Source organism: Taeniopygia guttata, chromosome 3 (genome assembly GCF_048771995.1).
Source record: "Taeniopygia guttata chromosome 3, bTaeGut7.mat, whole genome shotgun sequence".
Classification (NCBI taxonomy): Eukaryota; Metazoa; Chordata; class Aves; order Passeriformes; family Estrildidae; genus Taeniopygia; species Taeniopygia guttata.
Window position 1 is genome coordinate 20,742,439 of NC_133027.1, and position 12,587 is coordinate 20,755,025.

General features: G+C 34.9%; 1 protein-coding gene across 3 annotated transcripts in view; it reads right to left on the minus strand.

Moving 5' to 3' along the window:
• SNTG2 (syntrophin gamma 2) overlaps positions 1-12,587 on the minus strand; it is a 226,420-nt gene that overhangs the window by 82,142 nt on the left and 131,691 nt on the right. For all 3 annotated transcript variants that reach the window (XM_072926387.1, XM_072926385.1, XM_002195418.6), the window contains 2 exons: positions 10,067-10,154; positions 6,543-6,634 (listed from right to left, as the gene is read on the minus strand). In XM_072926387.1, coding sequence (XP_072782488.1) covers positions 6,543-6,634; positions 10,067-10,154 — 180 coding nt within the window. The remainder of the gene's footprint in view (positions 1-6,542; positions 6,635-10,066; positions 10,155-12,587) is intronic.

Genomic DNA, 12,587 nt, shown 5'->3' on the forward strand with positions numbered 1-12,587 from the left:
GTCTCTTCTCTCAAATAACAAGTGATAGAACAAGAGGAAATGGCCTCAGTTGCACCAGGAGAGGTTTAGGTTGGATATTAAGGAAAACTACTTCACAGAAAGTTTTCAGGCATTGGAATAGACTTTCCAGGGAAATGACTGAGTCACTGTCCTTGGAGATATTTAAAACATATGTAAACAGGACACCAAGAGATATGGTTTGATGCTGGACTTGGCCATTCTTAGCTAAGCTCGGGCTGGATTTGATGATCTTAGAGGTCTTTTCTAACCTAAACATGTCTATGATTGTACCATTTTATGAAATAAGAATCAAGTGTGATATCCATTTGGAAAAAATATAACCTTTTACTGATAATTTGGAATTTATCCATTTTCTGTTTTAGAGGATTTAATATTTCAAAGTGCATGATTAAAGCCTTGATCCTGTTCCATAAACTTATATTTCTACAAAGCACATGTAAGAGGTATGACTAATCTTGATTACTGTATTTGTCAACACTGGTTCAAAAAGAGATGATAATGATGATGCTGTTATTTATTTCTCAAAGTAATTTTTGCCGTTTCCATTTTAATGAGCATTGCTGAAAATTTCTGAAAAAATGTAAGATAGCTCTCTGCAAAATATGTATATGAAAATGGTAGCAACATTAATATATTTGATATTTATATATAGATATATTTTCCTTGTAAAAAAACTCTGTGGCTTAAATTATAGAAACATAAAACCATAGAGTATCTCAGGCTGAGGAGGTCCATAAGGATCTCTGAGTCCAAATCCCTGCTCCTCACAGGACTACCTAAGATTAAATCATATGATTAAAGTGACTTCCAGACATGCCTTAAACTCCAAAATGCTAAAATATCTTGGCACAGCTTCATTGCCTTAAGCTATGACTGAAAACATTGGCCATTATGTTTCGGTGGATTTCATGACAATCTCTTAAATTTGAAAATACTAGCTTTCATGCATCTTTTTGATGCCAACTGGAATGTGTTTTGTCAAAGCTGCATTACTGAAAATGTTTCAGCATACTCAAAAAAAAAAAAAAGGCCTTCAATATAATAAGTCTTTCAAATAACCAGATCTATCTTACACTTATTCTGAAAAAAGAGAATTAAAGTTACATAATTTCTTGCAACAACACCCAGCAACAGTCAACTCAGAGTGAATTGGCTGTGCTCTCTCTACAGTTTTTAGTCCAATCTGTGATTGAAATGTATATGTGTGTATATATATATATATATATATATATATATATATATATATATATATATATATATATATGTATATACAGGTAGGTTGATTTTCTGTATTTCAATGAACCTATCTGACCTATGTATGGCTGAGCGTTTGCTAATACTTATTACAGGGACAGACAGAAAGCAGGGGCTTTATGTGGATTGGAGAAAAGAACATGACTGCTTCATTTAGCAGTAAGAGTCCAACATTACCTTCCTTTAATCGCTGAACAACACAAATATCAAATGTATAGCCAGGAGTAGAGACATGAGTGAAACTCTTGTGATGCCCAGACAACAAAACAAATTATGGTGATATCTACTGTAGATAGGAATCAGAGCGTTCAACTTGTCTCAGAATTCAGAGGGATTTAATTACAATATCAAAATATCAGTGCATTCCTTTGATGCAGCATGAATTCATAAGAGGGCCTGTATTTATTTATTTTTAATGGAATTCTTAGATGCAGGTGCACAATTCTGTGACAGTTTTAAGAAGACAGTAATTATCTGGTAAAGTATGCATCACTGGATCATTTAATAGATAAAGGCTTCTATAAAGGAAACATGTTCTTTCAGGTGAAGTAACAATTTGGAGTTGTAATATGTCTTCAAAATTCACCGAAAGCAGCACCTTTTAATTAAACAGTTTTGTCTACAATATTTTAATTGACAGATGTTTAATTAAATGGGAGGAAGGTGAAAAAGCATGTGAAAAACTCCTCCTTTCCTTTCAGAGAAAAGGAATACTTTGAATTCTAATGCTGCATCAGTTACATGCTTTTGAAATATAATGATTGCTCTTTAAGACATTTAATTCTTTTTAATTAATATATGAGTTTACAGACACTGAGCACCTATATATGATGTTTACATAGATCCTGTATAACAGTACATGTTAGAGACTTATACTGCCTTATTCACTGGAATAGCAATGCATTTAAATCAGTTTGATTACTATTCTACCAGTGAGGAACAAATTAAAACCCTTTCAATTATATAAATTTGTCTAGAGGTAATTTACAATGGAAATATTAATGAATATTTCATTATATCTGTGCTGCTAGGTGCTAATACATATTTTTTTTTAATGAACCAATGGCATAAAAGCCCAAGCAAGATATTTTTAAAGAATACATATGGACTTCTTGTCAGAATCTTGCACCTTTTTCTTTAATTTGTTTCCCTTGAGGTAGTATGTAATTGGTTTCTGAGTAATCTCAACAACCTTGCCTGTAACACCTTTCCAGATATATTTTTCCTTTGGGGGTAGGGGACAGAGACCAGCGTAGTTTATATTAAATCTCAGCACAAAAAGTAGAAAGTAATTATGACTGCTCAAAAGCCACAATAGCAGTCAGAAATCAAAACACAATATTAAATGTATATAAGGAAAAGATACAATGTTGAGATCATTATAGTTTTACACTATAAATGCAAGTGTACCCAAACTTCAGCAGTTAGGCACAGCTTTTGGCAGCCTTTTATATCCCCAAATGGGGCACGCTGTCCTTGCTTAGAAAAATTAGCTCAAGGTTAGGGAAACTCTTTGAATTTCACACAGTCTGCACACCCCTCAGGATAAATCTGAGACTTGACTCTTGCTTCTCTCTCTGAGATCAGCGTCAATTTCTTGCCGGAGCCTGTGGAAAGATACTGGATGCAGGTTAGTGGGAGAACTTGTTACCTCAATTTTATAATGTTTTCTCTATAAGCCACATACAGATATATCTGAACTGCTAGTGTTCCTCTGTGCTAACATCAAATTTAGAAACATTTTTGCTGCTGATGCTGAAAACTCGAAATGAGCAAATTCAAAAGAACTGTAAAAAACAATATAGTGACATGCAAGGGCTGTGTATGGAGAAAATATATATAATTAAGAACCAGATACCTAACAAACTGGGGAATTTCTGTGCAGAAGAAATTATCAACCTGATCAATCAATAGTCATGCATTCCCCTAAGGTATCCATCAGAATGGATTTTAATCTCAGAAGAAGGGTGTCCACCTCCCTGCCATGAATCCTCTTCCCTTTTTGCCATTTAGTGCTTGGGATTGAGTTGTATCATTCTCTCATTTTGGAACTAAGACTACCATAGAAATCAAAGATGTAGCATTCTACTGGTCCCATCAAGAGCTGAGAATTTGTATTTCTTTCTTTTTTAAAAATTTGATGAAGAAGTAGGGAATGTCTTTTTTAAAGAAAAACTGTTTAATTTAGCAGATAAAACAAAGGCATCAAGGAAAAATATTTTAAAGGAATTTATTAAAATGTAAGTGCCTATTTAGCTTCATGTAACCAACCAACCTTAACATACACTATCAAAATTAAAGTAAGAGTTCTCAAATTACATGAACACACAGAAAACAACAATTAACTCTGGTCTTGCTTAACTTGTAAACCTTAACATTTAGACTATTCCAGGAAGCTGGATTCTCAAACAAATGAAAAACTAACATATTCTGCCTTTGCATTGTAACTGTCATATTACCCCATGGTGTCTGAAATAATAATTTGTTTTATTTACAGTATTTTTTTTTCCCACCACTAATTTCTCCTGAGAGCTGGCCTGGATATCTAGGATATTTGGACATCTGGTAGGATATCTCTACAGCAATTTCTCCATTGTTTTAGAGTTAGAATTCTCCAAGTAAACAACCTGTACTCACTAGCCTTGAAATCACCTCCTTTGTACGTTTCATATTCCCCTCTGAAAGTTTACATTGTGTTCAATAAACCACTTATAAGGTACAGATGAATGTCACTGTCAATCCCTGTAGCATTTGTCACAGAAGTGCCCAAGCACAAAATAATCAGGTGTGAAGAGAGCACTTCAGCTCATTTCTCTGGGTTTCAGAGAATCCTGTTAAAGTGCTGTACTGCAAACTGCTTTGATATTATAAAAGATGTATATAAATCCTGAAGATGGTATCACATCACATACAGCAGATGCTTCACAACCGAGGTGACAAAGATAGGTCTAACAGAGGCAAGACAGCAGCAGAACTGAAAATGGTACAATCCTTTTAGGCAGAAAGAGCTTGCTGCTAAGATGGCAAAACTACTGCCTCTATGATACAAGCTATTGTTTTCCAGAAGACATCCAAAATGACAGCTTGGTAAAACTGGAGTAATAGTAATTCCTTAGCTCTCATTCCTGTACTTTCCTTTACATAGTGTGCTTTTTGGAGTAGAATTTCCACTTATAAATATAGGTGCATTGTCTATTATGGCATGGACCTGAGTGTGGTTAAGTGACATAAAACTGTAACACAAACTTACCAGATGCAGCGTTCAAGGTGAGTCAGATCTCCCTTACCAGGGAGACGGAGATTTGACTCACTTTGTAAAAACAGGATTCAAAACACAATGTAAAAATGGGATTCAAATATCATTAGCCTTATTAGGCAATAGCACTTCAGGAAATGTCAGTTCTGCTTTTACTTTACCATAAAACTGAAAATATTTAATTGAATAAAATAGAAGTGCTCACTAGATGGTAGTTAAAACACATTCTAAACCAATTTTCAAGATATGATCACAGCTCAGTTACACTCACAGCTTGAGAAGTTTGACCATACACTGCATCATCTCAAAATCCAGTTATTCCTGCTCAAAATATGTAAGGCCTTGCTTTTGAGTTTCACAATAAGATTTTAGCAATTTTTTTTTTTTTCTGTGAAGGGAGATCATGACTTTTATGATCTATGATGTAGATTGTCCTGTTTATTCCACTTCTAGGTCATAGTGTCTATTCTACACATAGGTCTTCGTATGAGTTTATGTCAGGCTTCAGAAAAATTAAGTGCTGTATAAAATCAGCCTAGTACCTTACTATTACACCTTCCTAATTTCCGTTTTTCTGCTTATATTTCAAGCCTATAACCAGTCTTTTGTGTGCTATTCTTGGCAACTATAAATTACTCTGTTACAAAACTCCAGCCACTTATTTATATTTTTATAATATAAATATATTATAAAACATATAAGTTCCAAGTATGCAATTCCCACAGCAGTCATAGTGATTGTTAAAAGTCATCACAACACACTCATTCTAGCATTTAGTAGGTGCTAATTTACTAAAATGTGCTAATGCTGGCCCTTTTTTTATAATGTAAGCTCTTTGCAGAAAGGATTTTCTTTGCCTGAAGAGAATCTGGCAGACAGGCATTGCAGAATGCTGGATCCTGAGGTTTGGATTCTTTAGTAAGACAACAGTACAAGGCAGTTAAAGTTAATAATCATCTGGATAACTGCAAAGAAATAAACATGATACCTTTTGTATCTATGACCATTTTGGACACCAAACACTGAGGTACAAGTATTAGCACAGCAAATTTCTGTTTTTTTATTTATTTATTGTGCATAATGCCTTTAAATTATCATATATGAATATATTTTTAGCATATGAAAACAAGGTTTAAGGAGTAGTATAGAGAGACGGTGCTCAAAGAAGTGCAGATCTTGAGAGAAGTACAGTAAGCATCAGACAATTATATCACTGCCTGAGAAGAAAAGGGAAAACAGAGGAGAAGCTTTCTGTCCATTCAGTGGGTATTCTTTCTGTATAATTTAATATCCAACCGAAAGACTAGAGCAGAGATTTGTTAGGTGTCAAAGAGGTTTTGAGCACGAAGGTCCATGTCCTTGTACAGCTAGTATTTACATCTTCAATCTTCATTACTAAAAGGACAGCACTGTTGCTTACTAAGACATCCTATGTTCTTTGGTGACTACTACTTTTCCTGGAGAAAAGAACTTATTTTCTTTCCCCACAATGCTGCAATTAACTCAATCACAGTTATTCACTGCAGAAAAAAGAACTGAATATCCTCTGGGTTAAAGAAAGAGACATTTTTTTCCACTTTTATTTACTTTTCTTTTTCTCCTTATCTTTCCTATTAAAAAAAGTTTTCTTCAAGAATTCAACTTTACATTATTTTCTTAATTTCACCTGCATTTCAGCATCTCCAGCTGGATTAAATTAAACAATATAATGCTACAATTCAACAAAGCATAACAAAAGTTCACATAAATTAATGTCTAAATAATGATTAAATCTTACTGTGTTCACTCTTCCAAACTTCTCAGCTGTCTCAGAGTAAAAACATAGCAGTTCAGGACCATGTGTTGAGGACTTTATAAGTACAGAATTTTACAGTATAAGCACTTAAAAATCAATCAAAGCAAACAAAAAGAACAAAACTAGGGTATTCTTACTCTAGCATTTTTAAGTTCAAAATGGGAAAAGAACTTATAGAGCTCACACCCACCATGCTTTTATTATTCATCTGCATACCGTGTTAGTTGAGTTTCCATTTAAATGTAAGCCACTGTCAAAGAGAGGTGATGAAGTTCCACTGCTGTGATCACTGGATGGTCCAGGGGAACCTGGAAATCAGATAAAAAAAAAAAAAAAAATATATATATATATATATATATATATATATATATATATATATAGAGAGAGAGAGAGAGAGAGAGAGAGAGAGAGAGAGAGAGAGAAATCAGACAACATCTATTCCAGCTGTAAAACACAAGAAGAATTTTTAATATAATTCCCCAAACCAAGACAGAAATACTACTTGCATTTTAGAAATACAGACAATTAAATATCCATATGCTATATTTAATGTCTAGAAATAAAAAAGGTTTCATCTGAGAGGGGCTGTGCTCATGGTATCTATTTGTATGCTTAACTCTTTGCAGGATTAAGCCTTTTTTCACTGAGAATGAGATACTCAAAATAAGGAGTCCTTGTCTCATCCTTAAGTGATACTTAATCAGTATCCACGAATAAATTCATGTCAAATTCTGGGTTTTTTTTTTTTTTTTTTTTTTTGTTTTGGTTTTTTTTGTTGGCAATAATGAAGGAGTGGAACAGATAAAGAATGTGAGAACTGTAGGTAGATATTTCCACATTACGGCATCTTGTGGCTTTGCCATGACATGAGATGGTGTAGGGGAGGGAGATGTACAAGAAGGAAGCAGGGGAGGCAGATGCTACTCCTGCTGATGTGCTCATGGTGATGATATGGGTTAATGGGAAGAGACAGTATGATTGCAGTTAAAGTGAACACACCACAGCACTAAAACTGCCAGCACAGAAGCTGGTCTGACCAAATGCTGGAAGGTAGGGGAGCAAGTGCCTGAGTCTTCTGGGATGCAGGAGTGGCCAAGATAATTCAGAATTACACACGTATGCACTTAAATCCTGCCTGCAGTGTGATTTGGGAATTTCTTTATTGCATAATGGAATTGCTGCTTAGCTTTCTAAATGTGTTATTGATGCTTCATGACTGGAATTCCCTTTTGTGCATGAACTTATGAAAAGCTTGAAACAGGGTGCTATTCTCTGTAACTCCATTACTATTCTCTTTACCTCCAATTTATTTATTGTCTTAAATCAGCATTATTTTCTGTCATTTTATCCACCTTATTTGCTTATTTTCTCACCACAAAAATGAATACTTATAGCAAGCCATTTATCAAAGATCACTTGATTCACAAACCTTGGTTTCAGCCCCTCTTGAATGGCTACACAACACATTCTAGAGAGGTGCATGTAAGCTCTTGTGGAGGTCCAGGTTCAGTTCAGGAGAAGGGTAATTTCTTAAATTCCTTACATGTCTGATCATACCTAGCAAGTTCTTTTTTTTGAGCATGTGGTATAAGGCTGGGGTCATGCATGGGATTTGGAAGGGTATTATAATGCTTGCCAAAAATTTCCGCATGCTCTGCATAAAAGAAGCAAATCTGATATGCTGCCTAAAATAAGCAGTTTGTACACATGAGATCTCATTTCAGAAGCACTGCTGCACTCCTTGATAGTCTGGCAGCTTGTCTAAAATGGCACTGTCATTTCTCTTCCAGAAAAGGTTTTCTTTGAACAGTAATCAGAGACAGACCCCCAAAAACACTAGCTGGTCACATTGAGATGGGATATTAATCACTGCTTTCTGTTTCCAGAAATAGCACTTTATGGAAACAGTGCCATGATCTCAGCCTCCCAGTCAGGAATGCTGCAGCATCTCCTGGTGAGAAAGACAAGCTCCCCATGATGTATAAAGAGGGCATCAATATTTCTGGACCTACGTGAGCCTCTTGTGAAGGTGGCAGCCAGCTTGTGTAGAGTGTGCACTAGGTTTTAGTGGCAAGGGTTTACGGGCTGGGATGTCTTCAGAAATGGGAAATGGTTGGGGTTGCCCTGTGCCAAACACAGACAGATCCAGCCAGATCTTGCATTACCACTGGGCCGTGCAGCTGAGCTGGTGGCACCTCTGGAAACTATTTAACAAATGGTAAAATGCAGAAAAGCAGAGACAATAGTAAGGAAACAGTGACACAAGGCCAGTGAAGAAGGGGAGGGGCAATTTATTTGTTTTGTTTTTGTTTCTCATTGCCTGAATCTTTTTTAATAGGCAATACATTTAATCTTATTTCCCCATGTTCCCTTCGCTTTGGCTATGATAGTAATTAATAGCTAATCTCTTTTGACCTGTGAGCTTTTTTGTTCTATTTGTACACCACATTCTGTTTGAGAACAGGGAGTGAGAGAGTTTCTGAGTGGGAGTTGGGCTCTTAGCTAAGGTTAACCAATGACAGGCAATACAGTTCAAGTATGTGACTGATGTCAGTCTACAAGATGAGATGCAAGTTCTAGTAGCACTGTCATAGTCACAAACAAATATGTCCAACAACATAGACAATACTGCTAATATGCTGCTAATTTGCCAAAAAAATGTTTAAGCTTGGACACAGGTATCTGAGGCACTGTCAACATAATTTTAGACTTGTCGGATGATCTAGTAGGAAAAGCAGGAAGACCAAATCTGAAGACTCATTATAGGAAACACTGACCATATATTTTCAAATTAAAATTATGAGCAGTATGCACTGAAAGAAAGATTCTAGCACAAAATGTATAGTTCACCTTAGTAGAGGCCTGCCAAGTTGGCTTTTGACAGGTATAAAAATCTAGATTAAATGACTGGCACTCTTCTAACAGCAAGGTCTAAACTATGTGAGTCTGTTAAAATTAGGACAAAACAAGTACATAGTTGAGTGCAATTTAAATAAAATCTAAATCAACCCAAAGAACAAGACAAATTTCAAAACATTTTCCTTATTTTGGAGAGAAAATAAACTGTTAAAATCAAATGGCATAACATGATTTAAATAATAAAATATATTGTATATATTATTTAAATAATAAAATTATTTAATCTGATTAAATAAAGAGATTTATTATGAACACTTTTCTAATTACAACACTGATCACAACTGTGCAACTTGAATATTTTATCTGCTATCCAAAAGAGCCCCAAGCTTCCCTGATCTGTATTGTTTTACACTTTTTAGTATTGCTACTCTTAAAATACTCAGTTGTCTCAACTTAATTCTGCTGACAAAACCAATCAAAATAGCAAAGTAATCTATAAAATATAAATAATTAATGCTATCCATTTGTTTGGTAAGTGTTCTCAAAGTACCTTTCTGTGTAAATGTATGACTCAAATGGTTGCAAACACTATTTTATTGCATTCAGGCAAAGCTTCTACTGAAAAATTTTCAGCCATCACCCATGACTGTGCTGCATTTTAATGATTTTTTTTTCCGTTTTATTTTGAATAAATTATACATAAGCAGCAAGGCAGTATGCATTTGATTCTTATATGTCAAACAGTGAAGTAGACAGACAATTTTCTATTTCTTCCTGTAAAGCACTCAAGGATTGAATTTCTATTTCTGTCACTGCCAGCTTATTACAAGAATACCGCAAAGAGGAAAACAAATTACTCCCATTCACTAATTTCCTCTTACCTAATGGGAGCTTTAAAAATGATGGAGCTTCCCTGAGGTATTGAACTGTGATGGTAACTTCATCGCCAGCATTTCTCAGTAGGTGTACCTGTCAGTGTGACAAATAAATACTACTTTAAACCAAAGAACAATCAGTCATGGAAAGCACATTACTTACAATGCAATCAACATTCCTGTTGATCTATAATAAACTCAGTGTAAGCATTTCTGACTTAGAATGTAGAATAGTTGAGGATCAAACCATACCAACAATAGAAAAGAGGAGGCAAGACTAGTGGAACAACCTGAATAAGTAATTTGCTGGGCAACCTGACATTACAGACCAGCTGAATACAACTTCCACTAACTGATTTTATAAAATTGACATAAAATAGTGGGGAAATATATGCAGATATAATACATTAATTTTGTCTGTATACAAAGAGAAAGATACATGGCAGAACCTTACATCATACACACCTTGATCTTTAGTATTTGGTTTGATTGATTTGGGTACCAAATTAAGCACACTTTTGTGTTTCAAATATAGTCTTGAGTTTTGTGTCTTCATTGTCTGTAAGCATTTGTTAACCAAAAGGGAAAAATTACAAATACACATGTATAGACATGTTTTAAACCATCAGAATTCACTTTGGCGCATAGCACACTACCACATAAAATGTTTTCTTAAATGCAGAACTACAAGTAATATCTTTGATGGAACTCAGTTCCTACTACAGGGCAAAGGTATTCCCCAATTTCATATCCATGACTCTCAGGAAACAGGTATTGTGTTTGTTTTGCATGTGGCCTGTACACACAGGGCCTGAATATCCCTGATCCAGTTTGTCAGAAATTATGCTTGTGGCCTCTAATCTGAGCATAACCAGAGCATTCATCCACCAAGCAGAAAAGTAACTGACTGCAGCAAACGGATTTATATAGATGCATTTAATGGTTTAATGTGCTGGGGGAAGATGGTGGTTGTGTTGTTCCAGACCACAGTTTTAGAGCAATACCACATTGGCCAACATGATGAGATGAAGGTTTACCTCAAACATTTTAAGTTTTCCACTTGTGTACATAAAATAATGCTTACACCAGAGACTGATGTATTCACTTACATGAAAACATCAAGCTTATGTCTGATGGAAACAAATAACTTTTCTTCTTTTTTTTTCTTCCACCCCCATCTGCCTCCCATCTCGATCTGCTTTTAAATGATTTACTACGAAAATACAACAGCCAGTGCTACTAACTCAACACCAGGAATCTGAGTGTTGTGCTTTTGTGGACAACTGAGTATAAGAGAACCTGAGGTCTCATTGTGGGAAAAAACACCATGGAGAAAAATAATATGATCACTGGTTTCTGACTAAATAATTTTCAGACGGTCACAACAGGAGTAAACAAGAATGACAGTGTAGCAAACTCTTCATGCTTCTTTAAGGTCATACTAAAGTATGTGAAGGCTACAAAACAAACCAGTGTGTCTTAAATTCTAAGGTGCAAGAAAACTATGTCTCCTGAAATTCTCTGCCCCTTATTTCCTGCAGGAAATTTCCTGTTTCCTAGTTTAGACCTTATTTATTGCTCAAGAAACACTGAAGATGATTGGTAGCTTTGCTAGTCTCGCTCTACTGTTACAAAAACAGGACAACCAATATATTTCCTTCCCAATTAAAAATTTCAGAAAGTATCAGGGCAGGGAGAAGCCACAGTTGTCAAAAAATACAAGATCCTGTTACCAAGTGCTGCTGTACCTGTAATGCCATTTTACTTTTCACCACATGGTAAATCTATTAAAAATGCTAACTTTAGCTTATAACCAGTACAGAAACAACAGTGTTTTGCATAATTAAATAGAAAATTTCAAAAACAACGTGTTTTAAAGGTAGACCTGATTTATCTAATGGGAAGAAATAGAAACCAAATAAAATTAATACTGAGAACTCAATTTTTATTTACAATTGCCTTTTTAAATAAGCCAAAGAAGTGCTTTAATTTTACCTTTGGAATAACAAGAAAGAGTTTTAATTTCTTAATAGAAATAAACCTTTTGCTGACACAGAAGAACAACTCTGGTTCTTCTTAATTAAGCAAGGAATGTTTGCACACAAACATTTATATTTGTCAAGAAATGAGAGGAGACAGCATGACAGACATATTGCTGTACTTTTGGAAGACATTAGTTAAATTTTACAAAAATAAATCCAAAAATTGTTGGAACAAAATGAAAGAATAGACTAGAAAATGTTGAAGAGTATGAGATTTCATTTTTTATTACAAATTATACTTTGAAAGGGAAATAACTCCAATATTAATGATTTGGTTTAAAACTTCCAAGCATCACTAGTACCTTAAAAGATATTCACACTGTATCATACTCTCCTGAAGCTGCTTAGTATTCTTCAGGTAGTGCCTGAAGAGGTCTGAGTGTTGAACCACACACATACTAACAGAACTAAATCAATTCAGTTATCACAAGAAGGTCTTAACAGTCAGAAGGTCACTAAATACTGCACTGCTCTGTGATGCTGAA